The sequence below is a fragment of the Citrus clementina genome, unplaced genomic scaffold (genome assembly GCF_000493195.1).
Source record: "Citrus clementina cultivar Clemenules unplaced genomic scaffold, Citrus_clementina_v1.0 scaffold_2, whole genome shotgun sequence".
In the NCBI taxonomy this organism is placed as follows: Eukaryota; Viridiplantae; Streptophyta; class Magnoliopsida; order Sapindales; family Rutaceae; genus Citrus; species Citrus x clementina.
The window spans coordinates 27,037,141-27,059,065 of record NW_006262688.1 but is presented as its reverse complement, the minus strand read 5'-3'; the positions used below and the strand labels follow the sequence as shown (position 1 = coordinate 27,059,065).

General features: G+C 34.0%; 1 protein-coding gene and 1 pseudogene across 1 annotated transcript; one reads left to right on the top strand and one right to left on the bottom strand.

Moving 5' to 3' along the window:
- The first annotated feature begins 5,162 nt into the window (after positions 1-5,162).
- LOC18052910 (dynamin-related protein 1C) lies at positions 5,163-16,471 on the top strand. The gene is made up of 16 exons (XM_006448093.2): positions 5,163-5,523; positions 5,624-5,687; positions 5,983-6,087; positions 7,735-7,836; positions 8,893-8,943; positions 9,065-9,126; positions 9,682-9,772; positions 9,881-9,945; positions 10,040-10,234; positions 10,353-10,472; positions 10,575-10,645; positions 12,083-12,308; positions 13,258-13,308; positions 14,267-14,543; positions 15,173-15,312; positions 16,120-16,471. The coding sequence occupies exons 1-16, from the start codon at positions 5,392-5,394 to the stop codon at positions 16,243-16,245; spliced, it is 1,878 nt and encodes a 625-aa protein (XP_006448156.1). The 5' UTR covers positions 5,163-5,391; the 3' UTR covers positions 16,246-16,471.
- A 3,645-nt stretch (positions 16,472-20,116) lies between these two features.
- On the bottom strand, positions 20,117-21,903 carry LOC18052908 (annotated as a pseudogene).
- Between the last annotated feature and the right edge of the window lie 22 nt (positions 21,904-21,925).

Genomic DNA, 21,925 nt, shown 5'->3' with positions numbered 1-21,925 from the left:
CTATGGCCCCATGATACTTGGGAAGATTGGTTACTGCAAAATCTAGCCACATTGCTTTTCCTTAAATGGTTGCTTTTACCGAAGCTTTATTGATTTTGATGTTGCAGTTGAAATGCTTGGACACTTTGTGCATTCACGTTAAGTTTGCAGTTAAAGCAACAGAAGATTTTTAATCTTTTGCCCACAAGTGGTAATGTGGTATAATGGTAGTTTGATGAGCGAAGAAGCTAGTGTGCGTGATACGCTAAGCATCTTCCCCTGCCTTTTAAAGTAATGTGTGTTTCAACTTTCAAATACTGTTGTTGGGGTAGTTAACTTGGAGGAGCGCCTTCTGAGTAAACATTTTTATGTTTTGGGGGGGTTTTCATGTCCTGGGCTTAATTTGTAAGGAAAAATTACAATTAGGAGGAGGTAACTAATGATTTTAGGGTGCATTTGACTTGAATTGTGTTGCATTAAAATATTGTTCTTATGCTAAGTCATGATTGGCTGTAATTTCATTGCACTAAAACAGTGTTTAATGTAACCCATAGGGGTTACGGGTTGTATTGCATTTAAATAGTATTCATATTTTGAATACAATCGTATAGCTTTTTTATTTAATAAATTATAATAAATTTAAATTTATTAGATATTAATTTATTAATATATAAACAAAAAAAAACTTTAGTTTCATTAATAATATAAGATAATAATAAATCTAAATATTTAATAAAGAAATGTTCATGCATTATTTTTCTTTCATTACATAAAATAATTTTTATTATTTTACTTGAAATATGTAAAAAGTATTTTAGTTTTATTTAATTATTCATTATTAAATAAATAAAATAAATTTCTAATATAATATTATATTGTTTTATAATATAAAATAACTTAGATTATAGTATATAATTGTATAGTATTATATTTTTACAATGTAACATTAAATTATACTATACTAAAATATGATTATACTATATTATAATAACTCATATGTGAAAAGAATTATAGCATATTGTAATATTATTAATAATATAACATAATATTGATAATATTTTATTTGATTATATATATTATTATAAAAATTAATATATAAAAATAATTATTTAATACTTAATTTCGAAAATTAATAATAAAACCCTAAGATATTAACAAATTTAATATAGTCTATACTACATTTCATTACAACTTAATATAATGCACGTTAATATAGTGTATCAAACGCGCACTAAGTACTTTGAGGCATAACTTTGCTAGTTGTAATTTGTAAGTGGGTTGTTCTTTTTTGTCAAGTCTTTTAAAAAAGAAAAGGGGTAACGCTCATTTAGTTCTTGTGTTTTCATTTATATGTCCGTTTAATTCTTATATTTTTAAAAAAAAAACCCAAAACACTTGCGGTTAAATATGTTATATTCTTATTGTTGCTTTTTCTTTCTTTTGTATAATAATATCCTTCCAATAATATCTTGATATTAATTAATTATCTATAAAAAAATTTATTAGCAAATTAATCAATAATTATTATCAATAAATTAACCAGTAAATATTAGTATGAAGGAACTAGAATTTTTTGTACTTGTATACCATTCTTACTGATAATTATTTATAAATAAATTCGTATCAGCCAACTTTAAGCAATGTTTAATATTCATCTAATAATCTTACTAATAACTATTTTATAGAAAATTAATTTACCAAATTAATCTGCTAAATTAATCTTAAAAATAAAATAATAATATAAAAATGAATTAAGGTTTCTACATAAATAAGGTAGTCTGGTAGGCGCAATTTCAACTTGAAGCTTTCGGTCATCGTTCTCTCCTACTTAATAATTACCTCTGCAGCTAATCAAGGTACTTTTTATTGTTTTATTCATAATAGAACCTATAGTTGTTTCTTAACACGTGAAACCTAGCCGTTCGTGAAGCTTAGCCATGAAGGAATGCTTCAGCTGGTGCCTTCACCTGCAAGTTTATGATCATGGGAATCATTCGCAGCAGATTTTGGCGTCAGTCAGAAGAAGAAAATTGATTTGATTTCGAATATTCCAGACACAGTGATGAGCTTACCTGTTGAGATAATTAGTGAAATCTTGAGTCGGTAACCGGTAAAATCGTTGCCGAGGTTCAAGTGTGTTTCAAACAATGGTTCGTCTGAATAGAAGGTCGCCACTTCATCAACATGCAACTTTGGAACAAGTCACTAAAAGATACCACCTCAAGAACCCTGCAACCCGCTACATACTTGATTTGCCCACTCCATCTGTTATCATCAACAGCGATGGATATCGGTGGAGACCCCTTGACATCCCTTACTTTAATCGTCTTGAACCAGATTTGATAACGAGGTTGGAATCAGCACATTTACGTTGCTTGTTTCGCTGAAACAGGTCAGAGTCAGATATTCTTGGAATGGTTTCTATTGACATCAAGAATGAGTGTGCCACAGTTAACACTTCGTCCCAAGGTTGTTTCTCCGATTTGAACAAGGTAAAGGTTATCTTTCTGGGAAGATAAATTAGCATTTGCTAATGTTGATACAGTCAGTAGCAATCTTCGCGTCTTGGTTTTGGAACATCATGAGAAGCAACGCGAATTTAGTGACATTATTAGGAAGATTGATGTTCCCTCAACATTCAATTTTGCTAATGAAGAAGATGAAGTGATATTGGTTGAAAATCTAAAACCTTTTATAGTTTTTGGTTGTCGTGATCCGGTGAAATTTAGATGGGGAATTGATAAGCATATTTATTATAATTATAAAACCAAAAGAACACAGTTAAGCATGCATTTGAGAGTTAAGCATGCATTTGAGATTGAAGTTGAGTAGTTATATATTTTAATTATCGTATTAAAGTATTTGATAAACATTATCTGTTGTAGTTTGAAAATTATGTTGATATGATTTTTTACTTGTATGATGAAAAATTTATTATATTTAAAATTTATATTCACTGTATATTAATATTTATTTCATAATTACAGATTTTTTTTCACAACAGTTATAATTTAAAAGTTACAGCACCTTAATTACGACATTTGAAAAGACACAAAGAACTTGGAGTTTTTACTACATTTTAAGAGAATGCGATCAGAATACAATAAGGACGAAAAGAGACGATTAAATTTTTTTCTTTATTTTGTTTATTTTATTTTCGTTTATAACTTCAGCGATTATTCTTGGTTATTTCTGATAACTCGCGCCTCAATTTGAGATGCGTAATGCAACAGTTTACGTTGACATATTCTTAAATTTCTCTTGTGGAGACTATGTCAATAATTTATAGCGATACTGTCAGTCTGTCATGAATTGGCAGTGGAAAATTGTCGTACTTGCCGCTTCAATTCTACGTTGCCAGCGAGAAAAGCCCCGTGGTGAGAGTTCATAAATTGTGGTTAGTGAATGTAGATAACCTATGTGGGGCAGATAACTGAAATTAAGAAGGTCTGTATATTATATAAGTTGACGTAGTGATGTAGAATAGTTTTTGTAGATTTCTTTTTTCGGAATAAATTTAATTGAAGTTTTTGTGTATCCATCTCCTCTTCGAAGAATTGAAGCTGAACCAAGTAAGTCCATCCTTACTGATTAGCCTTTGGTCCAACAGAAAAAATCTTATACTTATAATATTGAATGCAAGAATTCGAACTTCCATAAGAGTTTTATAGGGGTTAATTTCAGTACTTCCTCAATTATCAACATAATTGAGTGGAGACAGTCTCTCCCTTACGAAATGTGAATGAAGTAGGCACCCCTCGAATATTAGAGTTGATTTAAAATATATAGGGAAGTGTTTCAGTGTGTCAATGTATGACGATGGTCCCAGTTATATAATATGATTATAAATATTAACTGTAATATCTGATTTAATGTCAGTAACATCTGTATAGAACAGAAAAAAAAAAGTCCATCCTTAAATTTGTAACAATGAAGCTGCTAGACAAGGGCCATTTTTCATAAAAAGTTGGGTGACTCTTCTTAGATTGAGTTAATTATCTCCATGAGGATTTCTTAGTGATGCCAATACTTCATTCTAATATAGAATCCTACGCAAGAATTAATTCTTACATGATACATTTTTAGTAAAATAGTTCTCTAATTCCAGTAAATTCTCCTTTTATGGTGTGTTTACTCGAGAGTTTAGGGAATGAGAATGAAACTCATGTCTGCTTGGCAAAATATAATTTAGGAATGAGAATAAAATGTGTAGGTGTCACACAATTTGATAATAAGAAATGTGAATCCCACTCCCATGAGGGGTTGGGAATGAGAATGAAATCCATGTTTACTTTTGTATCTCTCTAATTTTTTCATATTTTCTAAATTACCCTCGTTCAAATCACAATTAATTTTATTATTTTAAATGTCATTATTATTATTATTAAATTTATTATTTTAGTTATTATTAATTATTGTTATTATTATTTTTATTAATATTATCATTATTAACATTTATTATTATTATTAATTTTATTTTTTAATTAATATCATTTTTATAATAATATTTATATATGTATCTAGTTAATGAATATTATATTATTTAATATTATGAATATTTTGGTAAATTAATTATCATTCCCATTCATTATTCTCATTTATTTTGCCAAGTAAACGCATCAACGACATTTCAACACATTCTCATTCTCATTTATTTTTGCTAAGTAAACATTAAAATTTCATTTTTATTCTTCATTCTCATTTCCAGTCCATTTCTATTCCACCCCATTCTCATTTCATAAAGTAAAATCACCATTAATTTAAATTTCAAAATTACTCGGTTGGATGATCTTGAAAATGATCCCTCTTATGGTTTTCGATAGTAATTTTAAGTAGGGGATGTTGAAAATGAAATGAGTCACTGACCCAATCCACTCCAGAAGGTTTGCAAAGAGAGTGAAAATATTCTTCTAAAATTGAAAATAAGTAAAATATATTTGTTATTTTTCAGTAAATTTGTGAAGAGTGAATTTACGCAAGAGTGATGACATGTCCAATTCTTCGCCTATTAATTATAATACACATGATCAATAGGTAATTTCAAAATATATGATTTTTTTTCTTCTGAAAGTCAAAATATGTTGATTAATACATATCGGCGCGAAAGTAATGGAAATTAATTGTTTATTTTCCTATTTTTCACATCTTAGCCTTTGTAAAAAGCCAAAAAAAAAAAAAAAAGAAAAGGAAAAAACAAAATATAATTCCAACATGCAAATGCAAGGTGCAACTACTTCTTAAATCTTGAAATAAACGTCTGTCCGTCGATTCTCATTCTGTCACTTTGCTTTGCTTCCGGACCTAAACCCATCTGCATCTTTGATCCCGCATTGCCTTACTTCTCTGATCCAAATCTTCGCATTTCTTGATCCAAGACCACAAAAAAAGAAAAAAAAAAAAGAAAAAGAAAAAATGGCGACGATGACGAGCTTGATTGGGCTCATCAACAAAATCCAAAGAGCTTGTACTGTCTTAGGTGATCATGGCGGCGAGGGCATGTCCCTCTGGGAGGCTCTGCCTTCTGTCGCTGTTGTTGGTGGCCAGGTTTAATTTCTCTGATTCTTTTTTAATTCTGTAAAAGTTTAAATTTTGGAATCTGGGTTGTTGTGCTTTTCTTGTTTTTGATCTGGGTTTTTGTTTTTAGAGTTCCGGTAAATCTTCGGTTTTGGAAAGCGTTGTTGGGAGAGATTTTCTGCCTCGTGGATCCGGTAATGTCAGATTCTTTCGTTGTTGACTGTTTTTTTCTTTTTTTTTTGTTTTGCATGGTTTGTCAGAAACGAAAGGAAATAATTTGACATTTGGGATCTTGTCATTTATAGGGTTTTGTAATGAAAGAGATTGGAGTTGTCATGATCTGTCTACTTAGTGGTCAATTTATGCGTGTCAGTGATGAATTGGATGTGAATAATGTTAGCTTATTCATGTTAGTTTTTCAATGAAGAATAATCTATTTCCTTTCTATACAGTTACTTTCTTCTAATCTTGTCTTTATTTAACTAAAAGGTATTGTCACAAGGAGGCCATTAGTGCTGCAACTTCATCAGACAGAAGGGGGAACTGATTATGCAGAGTTTCTTCATGCACCAAGGAAGAAGTTTACTGATTTTGGTATGCTAAGTTTCTGCTGTAGAACTATTAATTTGGTAGTCAATTTTTGTTCTCAAAAGAAGACTTAGCTTATAAATGTTTGTAAAAGTCTGCCCCAAGGGGGTAGCCCAGTTGGTTGAGGGCTTGGGATCTGGTGCTTATTCTGGCGAGCTTAAAAATTCCACCCTTTGTTGTCACACGGGTCATGGGGTCACACCTAAGTTTTAGGGCTTGGCTGGGCGGATCCATGGTCCCAGTCAGTGCGGGAGTCTGAGTTATCAAAAAAAAGAAAAAAAATGTTTGCAAAAGTCTAATTCCTTTTGCCTGGTAAAAGATCCTTGCTGGCTTTGTTACTTCAGTGTTTCCTGAGACTTGTAGGCATGGTCATAACTATTCAGTTGCACTCCATCAGAATGATAAGACATATAGCATTTACTCCTTTTGAGACTGAATGTTGTCCAGAGACTGTCAGTGTATAGGCTGAGGGTAGGGTTTAGGTGTGCTGGGACTTCATCCATATTATATGTGAGCTTATATGCCAGAATTCAAATCCACATACTGTACTATAAGTTTCTATAAAGAAAGGTCAGCTTATTTAAGGAATAATTTTATTATTAGATTTTTCCGACTTGTTCTTAACTTGGGTCACATGGGCTGACTACATAAATCATTTTATGCCTCATTTAGCTCCATATAATACATATTCTTGCTGAAATCCTAGGCAAGCATTTCTTTTTACAACCTCTACCTACCTTCTCTTTTCATCTGTGTTTTGTGTATGATTTTAGGGTTCTCTTATTATAAATTCAGATTTGACCTTTAAGGTATTAATTATTTAACAGATTAAAAATTAAAAATAAAATCAATCAGTTGAATTGAAGAGGCAATTTTTAGCGTGGTGACTATTTGGGTTCACTTATTATTACTGCATAGGCAGTAGACAATGATTTTGAATCTTGATAAAATATTGCTGATTGAGAATTTGACATAGATCTATTTGTCTTTGACGGTCATAATGATTACATTTTCTTTTTATGTTATCTGTAGCATTGAGAATTTGAGATGTATCTATCTGTCTTTGACGTTCATAATTATTACAATTTCTTTTTATGTTATCCATAGCATTTGAAAGATCTTTCCATTGAAAGAAAATAAATTTCTTCTTAATCGTCCACTTCAGTGGATAATAAGCAACGTAACTGATAATCATGTGCCATGGCCATAAGAACATTTGGTCTTTCTTGTAGTTAATTTTCCTGTTATTGGTTCTCATCGACAGTGAATGTGCTTCAAACAATCATTTCCTCAAATATGGTATGCAAAGCAATAAGACATTGCATTGCACCACTTTGAGTTTATTGACATCTTTTGAGTTTATTGACATCTTTCATTGATTTTTCTGTCTTTTACTTGTCTATGGAATGAGAATTATCGGTTGCTTTGCCTCCAAATCATAGTCAAAATTGCATGGGTACAATTAGCTCATGTTAAACTATATCTGTGATGAATGTCTTTCCTATTTATTCTCCATTACATTTTTAATGAATCACATTCATGGAATAATTGTGTCACTACATTATTAACAAATATCAGGTTTTTTTTTTATTATTTTATTTTAAATTTACTAAATGTAAAACAAGCAATGGGCTCTTTGTTTTTCTCATGCAGCTGCTGTGCGTAAGGAGATATCAGATGAAACAGATCGCATAACTGGAAAGTCAAAGCAGATCTCTAACATTCCTATTCAACTAAGCATATATTCTCCAAATGGTTTGTATCTATATTTCCTCTTAACAACTTGCTAAATTTTATGAAGAAATGAGTTTAAGGCAAGCAAGCTGCAATAAAATATGTTCTCCAGTTTGTTTTCTTCATAATCATGATGCTTATGAGTATCTGTATGCTCTTCTCTCTCAGTTTTCCTCAGAAGAATTGTCTGTTAAGTATCCTGTGTATGCTTGATGTAATTGTCAACCTTGATTTGCAATAGTATTTGGCAGCATATGGCAAATGCCAAAAGTTTTTTCATATTGTTATGTTATTCTTCCCTTTTCTGTGTTTTCTGATTTTCCTCTCCTTTGAAGGTTTTCAACCACATTTTTAATTTCTCTAGTTTTTTACTGTTTCACATTGTCCTGAATTTTAGTTTTTTCATGTTTTTTGCCTGCCCAAGTAGGAAAGACTGATCCACCCTTCAGGACACTGTTTTTATGTTTGGTTTAGAAGTTTCATTATCTTTCCCTGCTCGTTAAAAATGCACTAGTTTGCGTCTCTTACATATGATTATATATGTAACAACATTCTATGGAAGCATGGGTTCTCATCTGTTTCTTTGTTGCTGTAGCTTTCATGGTCACTTGAAAGGTTGAGTTCCTGATTTTGTTCCTCCCTTACGGGCTATGATTTTTATCGTCTAAGAGCAGGCAGTCTAATATGTCTTGATTACTAATATTATAGCCAACAGTTGAGGAACTGGGAAGGGACCAGATTTCAGTTATCGTCTACCAGTAATAAAATGCAATGACTGACAAAATCTGAATCATATTGGTTTTCCATTATGGCTGTGCATTAAAGAATGATTCATGTTCATATTGCCAGTTATCTATGCCTGTCATATGCTTGAGGCAGTGATATATTATTTCTTGTAATCATTCTGAAGTTTCAATCTTACTTTTAATTTTCATTTGTTGTGCCCTTGTCAGTTTTATTTTCATTAGTTGCAATTATGAGATTTCCTTGTTGTAAATTCTCATTTGTTTTGTTAGCTGAATTTATGGGTTGATTTCTCATTTGGTTGTTTATCAAATTTGTTTCCCCTTTTGGCAGTTGTTAACTTAACCCTGATAGACCTTCCTGGCTTGACAAAGGTTGCTGTAGGTAATTTTTAGAACGCCATTTATTTTGAATCTGAACTTTTGGCATTGAATCCTTGATTTGATTTTCAATGATATGAATATATATTCTCAATTATGCAATCATGTAATTTTGACTTTTGTAGAGGGCCAGCCAGAGTCTATAGTTGAAGATATTGAGAATATGGTTCGTTCTTATGTTGAGAAGGTGAGAATTGATTGCATTTGATTAAAGGCATATGATTTCCAAAAGAGAAGATAAAATGCTGATGGGTACAACTATGTGATGTTCTGTGATACTGAAGTTCATTTTTGGGCTGCAATGACTGCCTTAGACATTCCCTTTCTTGAACTTTTGAATTAGTCATCCTTTGGTGAAAAAACTGTGCTAGCACCTTGGTGTTGTATGGATTCAAAATTTAAGAGCGAATCTAGGGATTTAGCCTCGCCATGGAAAGCACTTGCTTCAATGTCCTTTTCCCTCTGTTGGTTATCTGCCTGACTTCTTTGGGGAGTACTTTTGTTCTTTCTTTTCTGTCTTTGCCTTTATATTTTTTTTTTTCCCCACTTGAGTTAGCCTTATGTTACTTTGAACGACATCTTTAAACAGATAAAGGGTCTATTACTGTAGGAAAATAAGCAATTCTTTGAACGATACATCATATTCTGTCTTCTTTTTCACTTCTATGGTTTTATAACCTAGCTGCATTATGTGGGCTGGCCCTTCTGCTAATAACGATATTTATACTTCCGATTGTTGTAGCCCAGCTGCATTATATTGGCCATTTCCCCTGCAAATCAAGATATTGCCACTTCAGACGCTATAAAGCTGGCCAGAGAAGTTGATCCAACAGGTATTGCTGTTTAAAGCTAGAATGATTGGCTTCTTCCGAAGCATTGCTTTCCAATAACAATGATAACGGATGAAGATGCTAACGATTGCATCATGTTTTTATGTTTAGGTGAAAGAACATTTGGAGTGCTAACAAAACTTGATCTAATGGACAAGGGAACTAATGCTCTGGAGGTGGGAATTTGCTATACTTAATGCCGCAGCTGCTTGGACCATTATTTTACTTGTATAAAATATAAACACAAGTTACTTTGTATAAATATTTTAGGTTCTTGAGGGAAGGTCGTACAGGCTTCAACATCCCTGGGTTGGAATTGTGAATCGTTCACAAGCTGATATCAACAAGAATGTTGACATGATTGCTGCTCGTCGGAAGGAGCGTGAATATTTTGAAACTAGCCCTGAATATGGACATTTGGCTAGTAAAATGGGCTCCGAGTATCTCGCAAAACTATTGTCTCAGGTCTGTCCCCATCCATATGGTCTTCAGTATAGTTGCCTTAAACTACAGAAGTGTTGATTTTCTAAAGCTATAAAATCTTGTTCATGTTTAATTGTTGTTTCACTTTTTCCCTTATCAGCATTTAGAACGTGTTATCAGGCAGCGAATTCCAAGTATTATTGCTTTAATAAATAAAAATATTGATGAGATTAATGCAGAGTTGGACCGGATTGGCAGGCCTATTGGAGTGGACTCAGGGGTAATGATTTAGACCCATGAGGAACTTGTTTACGTACGTTGGAAATAATGTTGTTTCATGGTCCTAGTTTACTTACTCAATTTACCTATTCTCTCTGAGCAGGCTCAGTTGTACACAATCTTAGAAATGTGTCGTGCATTTGAGCGTGTATTCAAGGAACATCTTGATGGAGGGTAATCTCATGAACTTTTTCCTACCTTTCTTGACAGTTTCATGTTTGAATAATTTTGTGTAGGTTGTATTTTGAAATATTGTTTGATGGTCAACATTGCAGAACATCATTCTAACAGTCAAAATCAATTCTTTGTTTTCTGTTGTACCGTATAAGTGCAATTTTGAAAATTTTGAGTGTGTGTGTGTGTGTTGGGGAGAAAATCAGAAGAATGATGTGAAAGGATATGTAACTAGCTTCATAATGATTCCTGCTCAAAGGAAAAAAACCATTTCCATCCAATTTAGCAATAATAATCTATTTTTGGCGCATATATGGCTAACTTTGCCATTTTTAAATCTACTTTCTCTTCTCGTGAAATCGTTCTTTAGAGGAACTCTTGCATTTATGAATATCCATTTTTCCCCAACTCTTATTATTTTATTATAAAAGAAATTGTATGCTCCTCCAGATATTATTAATATGTTGAGATTTAGCTGAAGAGAGTTGCAATTCACACTATAAATCAATTTTTTAACCTAACTTGTGGTGAAAGGTTGTCAAGCTTCTTCAACATGGTACTTGAGTCAACCTAGGCAGTCATTATGAATTTGTCTGAATGGTACATTATATGTGAATATCTTCATTTTTAATCTGTTAGACATGATTAACATTTAACTTTTATGAGAAAGGGAACTGTAAAAATTTACACAAAAAGCATTTGCAAAAGGATTGTGAAATTTGGATACCACCAACCCGATAGTGACAATGGAGATCTAGATGTATCTTTTTACAATGTTAACTTCTTGACCTCCAAAACCATCTCTGGAAATATAATCTTTTTTGAAATATGAACTTGTAAAGTTTTTAGTTGGCTTTTAGTTTACATGGTGGGCGTCAATGAACAAAAATATGAAAGAAAGAAACAACTTGTTGTATGTAAATATTATGTTTGTTTAGATGTACAATTATTTGATTTGAATACGGTATTCTCTTGCAAAAGCAAAACCAAATGTAAGACTGGCAGATAGGAGGCTTGGCTGTTTTGTTATGGACAGTTCCATTTAACAAATTCTAGTAAATTTATTTGGTAGATGTTCGGAAATGTTGGTCACATTTGAAGCAGGTATTGTCTTATTAGCAGTTAACTTTGGTAAAAAATTATGAAATTTATGGAAGTACTACAATATATCTTTAAAGTAGCTTGAACTGGTCTAGTATTGGATGTGGCTTCTTGTACAATGGCTTGAAACCCTGCACTCCACATATTAGCTTAAACTTTTAAGATGAATTTCTTAATGGAACATCAATGCCCAAAAGAACAAATAATATTCAGAAAATGCTCCATTTGCACATTACATTGTCTGAAGAATGTGAACAATGGGTTGGAGTAGCTATGCAATTTGTTATAGCATATTTCTAAAGGGTCTCTTGACAATGTCATAAATTACTGTTTCAGGAGGGCTGGTGGTGATCGAATATATGGAGTGTTTGACCATCAACTGCCAGCTGCTTTAAAAAAGCTCCCTTTTGATCGCCATCTCTCAACTAGAAATGTCCAAAAAGTTGTTTCGGAGGCTGATGGATACCAGCCACATTTAATTGCTCCAGAACAAGGTTATAGGAGACTCATTGATGGATCTATCAGCTACTTCAAAGGCCCAGCTGAAGCCTCTGTGGATGCTGTAATGTTCTTACTTTTGCTGTTTCGAAGTTCATCATTTTACATCTTTTTAAGTGTTTAAATTAATTATAATTATGGATAGTAGTGCATAACTATTGTTATTTGGACTCTACCCGTCTGCTTAACTTTATAAGATTAGGGTTTTGTGCCAAACCATCATGTATATAACCTGAGGAAGCATTCATTGTGCAAAATGCATAGTGAATGGAGTTTAAGGCTGGTTGGCCATGCTGCTGTTTAGCCTGTGTTATTCATATTTGAGCCACGTTGGCCGCATGATGATTCCTTTCTCTTTACACAAGGGGCACTACCTGAATACCCTTATGAATACAGGAAAAATTACAACAGTTCACCAAGGGACTTAAGTGTCCAAAAATGGAACGAACTTAAGTATTCCAAAATATAACCCTTTTTTATCCTCTTATCTTTTTGTCCAACTCATGAAACCAATATGGAATTTAATCCTTCTTCTTTGTCTTCTTCTTATTTTTATTTATTTATTTTCTCTCATTCCTTATATTAAGTATGAATACGGGAAAAATTACGACAGTTCACCAAGGGACTTAAGTGTTCAAAAATGGAATGAACTTAAGTATTCCAAAATATAACCCTCTTTTATCCTCTTATCTTTTTGTCCAACTCATGAAACCAATATGGAATTTAATCCTTCTTCTTTGTCTTCTTGTTATTTTTATTTATTTATTTTCTCTCATTCCTTATATTAAGTATGAATATGGGAAAAATTACGACAGTTCACCAAGGGACTTAAGTGTTAAAAAATGGAATGAACTTAAAATTCCAAAATATAACCCTTTTTTATCCTTTTATCTTTTTTTCAAACTCATGAAACCAATATGGAACTTAATCCTTCTTCTTTGTCTTCTATTTTTATTTATTTAGTTTCTCTCATTCCTTATATTAAGTGTTTTACATAATATTGCCTTCTTCAGGTGCATTTTGTGTTGAAAGAACTTGTACGGAAATCAATAGCCGAAACAGAGGTAAGCAAATTTTTGGTCTTTGGTGGTGAAAACTTATGTATTAGATATAAAATAAAACTGTTTATTTGGAATCATCTTTTGTCCTCTATCACACAATATTTTTTTTTAGATTTGTGACTTAATAGTTACTAAGATGAAATTATCTTTAGTTCTCTGTTCAATGGCTCTGTAAGTTTACATGGTAACTGTGTATGAGATTCTGTTTCATCTCTTTGAGTTTCAACATTTAAATCTTTCCCTTAAAAATCAAGATGATGGAAGGATGAGGTGAATGAAATTGTGTTTGTCATGTGTTGAATCTTGTCAGTCTAACTGGCAAAACATGGGACATATTGAAAAAGTTAAAAACTATTCAAGTTATATACCTTGGGGTGGAGTTTATATTATTCATAATACCAGGTTTGACATTCTTATTTAGCTTGGTTTGAAGTATCAGTGTTAACAGAGGAATAGATTAAGTGTCCTGGTAGATTTTTGTGGAAAGTATTTTACCCTTCTTACACCACATTATAGATATATTTGCTGACAGTGTACCAGATGTACATAGATATTGACATGCAACTTTAAGCCTTTTGAAGTGTTCTTATGACATACAATAGGATACAACTCTTTTAACCTTCCAAGATAATCACAGTTTGAAATGGATATCCTGATAAAAAATATATCCCAATGATATACTTTATTTCCTTACCTTGAAGTTAGAAATGGGAAATGGTGCTAGGATCCAATTTTGAGCTGAGAGTGAGAATGGCATACATTAGTTAGATGAACTATTTGTCAATTGATGTTGAGCCAGTCTACTCTTCTTTGATTCTATGGGGTTTTGCAGCATGTATAGTAGAACTAACATATATTGTTTGTGATGGAAGCAGTTTCTTCCCAAGTGAATAACTGGTCCTTTTTTTTAGCTACTATGTATGTGCTTAGTTCATACCAGTGCTATTTCATGGCACTGCAGGAGTTAAAGCGGTTTCCGACTCTTCAATCTGACATAGCTGCTGCAGCAACAGAAGCTTTGGAAAAATTTCGTGATGAAAGCCGGAAAACAGTTTTAAGGCTCGTGGATATGGAGTCTAGCTACCTCACAGTTGAATTTTTCCGGAAGCTTAGTGAACAACCGGAGAGGAGTGCATCTGATAAAAATGCATCAGACAAGAATGCACCAGACAGGAATGCACCCCCACCAGGACCACAAAATCCAGAACGTTTTTCTGACTATCATTTTAGGAGAATTGGTATGCATTGCTTTGTTATTGAACATGCTATATTGATTATGTTATAATGCATTTGGCTTAAATACTCTAGGTCCTGAAAGATTTGGTTTGTGACAGCTAGGTCCCTTGTGCATTTTCTTTTTTCTTATTTATTTATTTGTTTATTTTTTGAAAAAGAAAAATAATTTATTACTATCAAAAGTAAGTACAAAAAGAGATGGACTAGAGCTCCATCACCATGTCTTCAAAAGATCTATTTTAAAAAAAAAATTAATCCTATACACAAATTTATTCATTTATGCAGAGAATTAAGGACCTTGTTGCCACGAAAAGTACCAATCCGTCTCAAATGAACCTCACTCTACTTGATTTGAATATACAAGAGGCCTTGTAAAATTTCCCTAGATTTATCTAGATGACACTTATTATTTCTTCTCATCACTCTCTTTCTCACTTTCCGGCTTCTGTGTTAACGTATTCAGCTTTGGGTCTCATGTGCCATGAGATATAGTTTTCTTGCTTCAACGCTTTTGATACTAGTGTTCCCAAAATGCTAGTTCCTCAAGATGACAATGTATAATGAAAAAAATTTGCCACTAAAAAATAAAATTGATTGTCAGATACTGACACATCCTGTAATCTTTATATAGGGTCAAACGTCAGTGGTTATATTGGCATGGTCTGCGATACACTGAAGAATTCTATTCCCAAGGCTGTGGTGTATTGTCAAGTACTTGCTGCCAAGAGATCATTGCTAAACCAATTCTATGCGCATGTCGGGAGGCAGGAGGTAAAGTATTTCAACTTCATTTATTTTACTGAAATAAAGCAAAGGAGGGAGAGTGACGGGTTACATGTGACATGTCTTTGATTTTGCACATATATGTTTCTTTTTTGTCTTTTCATCTGCAGCTTAATCCCCAGCCCTCCTAATTTGGTCTGGAGGCCACTTGTACACCTATAAGAGAGACCTGACCAGCTATGGAAGCCATCACCTGTGAATTCTTTGTTAGTTGACAAAGAAACAACAGATACATGGCAGTAGGTGTCTGACAAGGTCTTTACCTAGACAAAGTTAGAAAGTCCCAATAGATTTGTCTCTTCTACTTTCCGACTCTAGTCTGAATTTCTCAGTTCTCCTTAAAGAATTATTAACCTCCCCTATCTTGTCCTATTTTAATTCAATTATGTTATTTTCTAAGATTTTATTCTGTCAAAAAGTCGAGAACCAGAATATCTCTTTCCTCTTTTACATGGGCAAAAATCCAGCCCATGATTTGCTTGGTGAAATGGTTGAATGAACACATGTGCTCTTTGCATGTGTATTAAATAGATACATGCATGTACCACATGTGTTTGTGTGTGTTAGCATTCACGTGTAGGAAAAACATCCTAACATCTGTTAGGATATACTGTTCAACAATCATTGACAAGCCAGGCATGAGCCTATATGTGAACCGGTATAACAATCTGTGCCAATTGTGATGTAACATTACCAGCCAAGTAGTCTATCAATTTGTTCTTTTGTCAATGTTATGTGTATGGGGTGGCTTGTCTTTCATAATTTGACAACAATATTGTTCTGTGTTATATGCAGAAGGAGCGACTTGGTAAAATGTTGGATGAGGACCCACAGCTCATGGATAGGAGGGCCACCCTCGCTAAAAGGCTCGAACTGTACAAATCTGCTAGAGATGAGATTGATGCTGTAGCATGGAAATGATTGAAATTGTATTGCATGAGATATGACACCGGAGCACGATTTTTTCCATGTAAGCTATATCACACTGTAGGTTTGCTCCATTATTGAACTACTTGCTCATTCTTTTTGTACTTGATAATAATCACAGTCAAATTTGATCTATGTATTTGAGAGCTTGAAATTAGCATTTAATATCATTACTCAGTTGCCCTTTCAGCAATATATTAACTTACTGTTACAAATGAAATGTGATGGAGGTTTGGTGGTTTTGCTACCTATGAGTTGGATGTCTTCTGGAGTCTTGAATGAGTTTGTTCATTGCGTTTAAGCCATTTTTCTTAATTCCTTTTCTTTCCTCTCTCCAGAGTGTTAAAATAATTTAACAAATATTAATTGAAATAGACAAAATCAGTTTTTACATTAAAAAAGAAGAAATTCAGCAGCAGTTATTACATAAAAATAAATAAATAAATAGAAAACATCTGGATGTCTTTTTCGAGCATTCTTACTCCAAAGTTTTTTTTTTTCCCTCCCCGGTAAAATCACTTTTGATGACTTTGTGTAAGACTACTTATATTTAGTAGGAAATATTGGCCCGAATAAGAATTAATCCCAAATCGGAGTATAGGTCTATGGGACTAGCCAACGCAATAAAGAAACTGAAGAAGTATGCTAAAAAATAAAATAAATAAAAGCTCCTAAAAAACTAACAAAATAAAATATTCATCGGTTCAATTATTCTTTTAAACATGAATATACGTTCAAGGGATTGCATTTTCGACATAATTTCACCCAAAAAAACAATTTTGATTTTGAAGAAGATTATTAAATGCATATTGTTAACGGGAAAACGGTAAATAAAATCTCATTTTTGTTTTTAAAAAAAATCACAATAAGATACTACTAAATAAATGACAACAAATGCACGTACGCACAGCTAATTTGAAATAATTTTCCAACGGTAACATACTAACACTATATAAAGCCTTGGCGCTGGCGGTTCATCAGAGTCACTCTCTCTCTCTCTCTCTCTGTTTCTTAGTCTCTTTTCCACTCTTTCTCACTCTGCAACCCTAAAATCTCAACCGAGAAAAAGAAAAAAAAGGGAAAATGGATAAAGATTACGAGAAGAAGAAGAAGAAGAAGAAGAAGAACCCGAAGAGATTTGAATGTTTGAAGAGGAAGGCCAAAGAGTTATCTATTCTTTGTGACGTTGAGGTTCTGTTTCTCTGCAAAGAAGATGACTCATCTTCAAATTCTTTTGATTCCTGGCCCGAAGACCGCAATTCTTGTTTGTCTTTGATCGATAAGTACAAGAACTGCTCTGTTCCTGGAAAATCCTGTAATAAAAAGAGTACTGCCTTGGGGAAGAGGAAGCAAAGGAGCGAGAATGCGGAATTCGAAATGGGTGGCTTCGTTGACGGTATTGATTTTGATGTTTTTTACGGAGAATTTTGTGAATCAGTGGAAGCAACCCAGACGGATTTGTGCGAAAATGGGGGATTCGAGGTGGGTTTCGTTGATGGTTTTGATTTGGATGACTTTAACGGTAACTTTTTTGAATCGGTTCAAGAAACCCAGAATGTCCGGTGCAATAATGTCCATCAAAATGCGGAATTCGATTTGGGTTTTGTTGAGGGGCTGGCATTTGATGAATTGATTCAAGAAGGTGAAGAGACACAGATTGTGTTGTGCGAGAATGTCAAAGATTTTGACAGACTCGAGTTGAGTTTTGTCGAGGGGCTATCATTCGATGATGAAAATTGCGTCGGCTTTTGTGAATTGATTCAAGAGAGTGAAAAGTCAGAAATTGTTTTGTCCGAGAATGCTCACGATTTTGATGCCACGCTCAACGTCCTTGGACATCAACAATTACTTGACGTTTTGACACGCCTTGATTCTTTGTTGGATGGGGCACAGCCACAGAATCACTAACCTGTTCGTGAGTTTATTTTTTTATTTTTTATTTTTTGTAAAAAAGAAAGAAAAGGGTTGTCCTGTCTTAAATTTTGTATTAAGATGTAAACTTAACTGCCAATATAAGCGTGAACTAAAGATCTTTTATTTTAAGTTTTGATGGTTTGGAATTAGACACTTCTGTAAAGATTCTCGTATGTAAATGATATGTAGTCTGAAACTTCTTTTGTAACATTAATTACACATGTAATAAAGTTTTTATCTCCTTTTGTTAGGCTTTTCATTTTGGTTAGAAATTGGACAAACAACTCGTGGAAAAACTTGCCCGCTCCAAGAATCATGTAGTACGAAAATTCATGCCTGGAACTGGAAGTGTGCATGTCGGTTCTTGTTAAGAGTTGTGTCTGACTTTTGCGCTAGTCAAAAGCTTGGGTTTTGATGATTGACACTACCGCATGTCATTGTTTCGCTAACCCAGAATTTCAACACAATTTATTGGATAGTAATAGTATTTAACCTGTATCAAAAAGAAAAAGAAAAAGAAAAAAGAATTTAACTATTTTATTACTGATTTGGTCCCTGGTTACTTTCTTGGGCATCAAGTTGATTACGTATTTGTGAATTTGCATGTCAAAGATGCGTCGTGGATCAATAAGCCAACGTTGGATCATGATACACCTAAATGAGCCCCTGCATGTGGGGTGGAATGAGCCTGCATTGGTCCACTCCACGACCTAAATGCGCCCTTCGCGTGAGAGGGGAAATGCCATTTGGTTGCACGTGAAGGAAGGATGCTGGATGCCATATGCTATTATGCTCTATTAAGAAGCTGTTCTGTATAAATAATTCAATTAATGATTATTAGTCACGATCAGTCGAGCTGTGGCTAATTAATTCATATTCAAGCTGGTCTATTGAAGAACGTTTACGTGTGTTTCACCGAATTTTTGCAAGAATCGGATTCAAACAAATTGGTGGTTTTCACTTACCCAGCTTTAATTTGATTTAAATAAATAAATTTATTATAATGGGGAGAATGACTGAATTAATAAGAGTTTAAATCTGTTTTTTTTTTTTTAAATGATTGGAGTCATTTCTAATCAGGTATCTTCTATTAGTCCTTTGTTCTTAGGCTAACAGATACAACTTTTACTGATAGATGCTAATGTTGAGAAAATGGAAAATGATAAACAAACTAAAGGAAGACTAAAGGAGACAGAAACAGCAGCGTGCGCTTGCCGTTTCACGCGTCCTTTAGTCTTACTTTGGAAATGTTGAAATCGAGCGGTTGAAAACGCAGAAATTAGTTGTGTGATAAGTGAGATGCAGAGAGATAGAGAGGATAAGAAATTGATTTTTCCTTGTTAAATGCAGAATATGGCTCATGTTAAATACACAGCTAAAAGAGAGGTGAGAGATGCAGAGAGAGAGAGGACAAGAAAAAAAATTGATTGTTAAATGCTATATTAGCTCACGCATCATGTTCAATTTAATTTTTTAAATTGATTGTGGGTCCAATTTGAAATTCACACGTGCTCATTTTCGGAAGAGAGAGAGGACATGCTGCTAAATAGCAGCACTCTTAGAAAATACATGTGAGACCCAAATATCTCTTATTTTATTATATTTTTGCCTTCTTAAATAAATTAATTGTACTAAGACTGTTCTTATCCCTGATTGGTTCGTGTGGGACGATTGAGGTGTCATTTTTTCCTCACCATGTGTTAACTTGTTATTGGCCCATAAATAACCTTCTAAATTTACCTCCCAACAACATGAATTTTTTTTTAAATTACCCATTTATATTCGAGAAGTAACTGAGAAATTAAGATCATATTTGGTGTATCTAGTTGCTCACGTAATAAATTAGTATGGATGCTTTCAGTGTTTGAATATGTGTTCAATGTGAGCCTTACATAAGTTTCATAATTCATAACTTAACTAATTGAGGAAAACGACATTAGAATAATTAATACTAAACTAACTTTGGGAGGAAAAAAAAAATCAAATATTTGTGCAACGCAACGCTGCCTGCTCTGGACTCTTTATCTTTTTGAACACGAATCAGGCGATGAAACCGAAGAGAAATCGCATTATCAGGAGCCACGATGCCAATTGCAGCTGGATTGATTGTAACTGTTGCTGCATACCCGTAACAATGCTGGTATTTGCATTTGGGGTATCACGTTTGAACGGAGACCGGACGAACATTCTTTGAGGTTTAAGCATTGCTTCAGAAAATCCAATGCCTACTTCACAACTGCTTTGAAATTCTTCGTTATTGCTGTCATAACATGCCAACAGAAAGGCACCATAAACACCTGTACGTTTCTTATCCCCATGAAATGCATCAATGGGCATTGGGTACTAAATCTAGCAAGTCTCCAATACCATTAATATAATCTTTCTTCCAATTTACCCAGTTAAAGTGACCGCTTTAAAGGCTCATATGTGGCACCCGATCCACTTTTTTTATAATTTGACCCTCACCATCTCGCCCCAACAGCAGCAGCGAGAAACTTTTGTATGAGGCATTATTAGACGGTTAAAGTTATCGCAAACTGAAAAAATCAAGGCTCTTCCTAAAATGAATCATTAAGTTTGCTTTCTATGAGCTTTCAGTTGTTGCTGAAACAGCCGTTGGCCAATGCGATACAACGTGTCAAAAGCATACATGCAGACAACAACCTTGCTGTGACCGACATCACGCTGAGAGGTTTCTGGAAGTGGAAAATTTGCTGTTTTTCCCGCTCACAAGCAACAACTTCGCAGTCCAGAGCAAAAGATCTTAAAGAGGGCTTCTTTAATCTTAAAACCGCAAGAACAACATCAGGAAACATCTGGGTGTTGTGTTTAGTGTCTCGACTATATTTCTCAACAGAATCGTCCTCCATGTAATGCATCTAGGCACGCTCTCCATCATATTTATATTCACATGTGAATTTCTCCGCATCTTGGAATTTATTTAAAATATCCGAGAACCCTTCGATTGGTTTTGCTAACATAGGTTCGACTGGGACGCCTGGAGTGAAGCCGCATGTATTTGGAAGATTCTGACACGTCCGTCTCTATGACGCAGCGCAGGAACAGTTTAACCATAAATAGGAAAGTACGAAGTAAACTTGTTTCACAATCTTTGCAGCCTTGTCCAAATCAGAAGGGGATTGAATGTTTGGTCTAGGATGTGGGTCATTGTTACAAACAGCAGCTTGTCCCAATCCAGTTAAGAGAGTCTGCCCTGCGGATCCAATCCGCAACCGTGACTGGAGAAGACAAATCAAATATTGAGCTTCACAGTCAGGGGCTGCAACAACAAGTGCCTGGATCCAATTCTTTTTCTTCTTATGACTGTCCTTGCCAGATTCCACAGCAATAAGCCGAAATGTATCGAAAGTTTTGGTAACAGTTAATGGATGAGGCTTGGGTATCATACATTGAGATGAACGGCTTGCCTTGGCGACAAGACCCTGATCTCTCAATTCCTCGTACGGCTTCTTGACATGAGATTCAGTCATTCCAAAGGCCTCAGCAGGAGCATTTATAATAATAGTAAAAGCAGTATCCCCAACTCCACTCGAGATTGGCTCTCTCTACCAGGTGTTCTGCCTGTGGCTTCCGCGGATATTCACGTTTGGCGTATGTCTGCGTTGACCGAGATCTTTGAATATGATTCCGTACAAGTCGTACCAGCTCCAGTCCCTCGCGACTAGGTGCAATCTCTTTGCCTGTCAGGGACACAACCGGCAACAAATCATCCGGCATAATTTCCATAACAGTCCTCAAC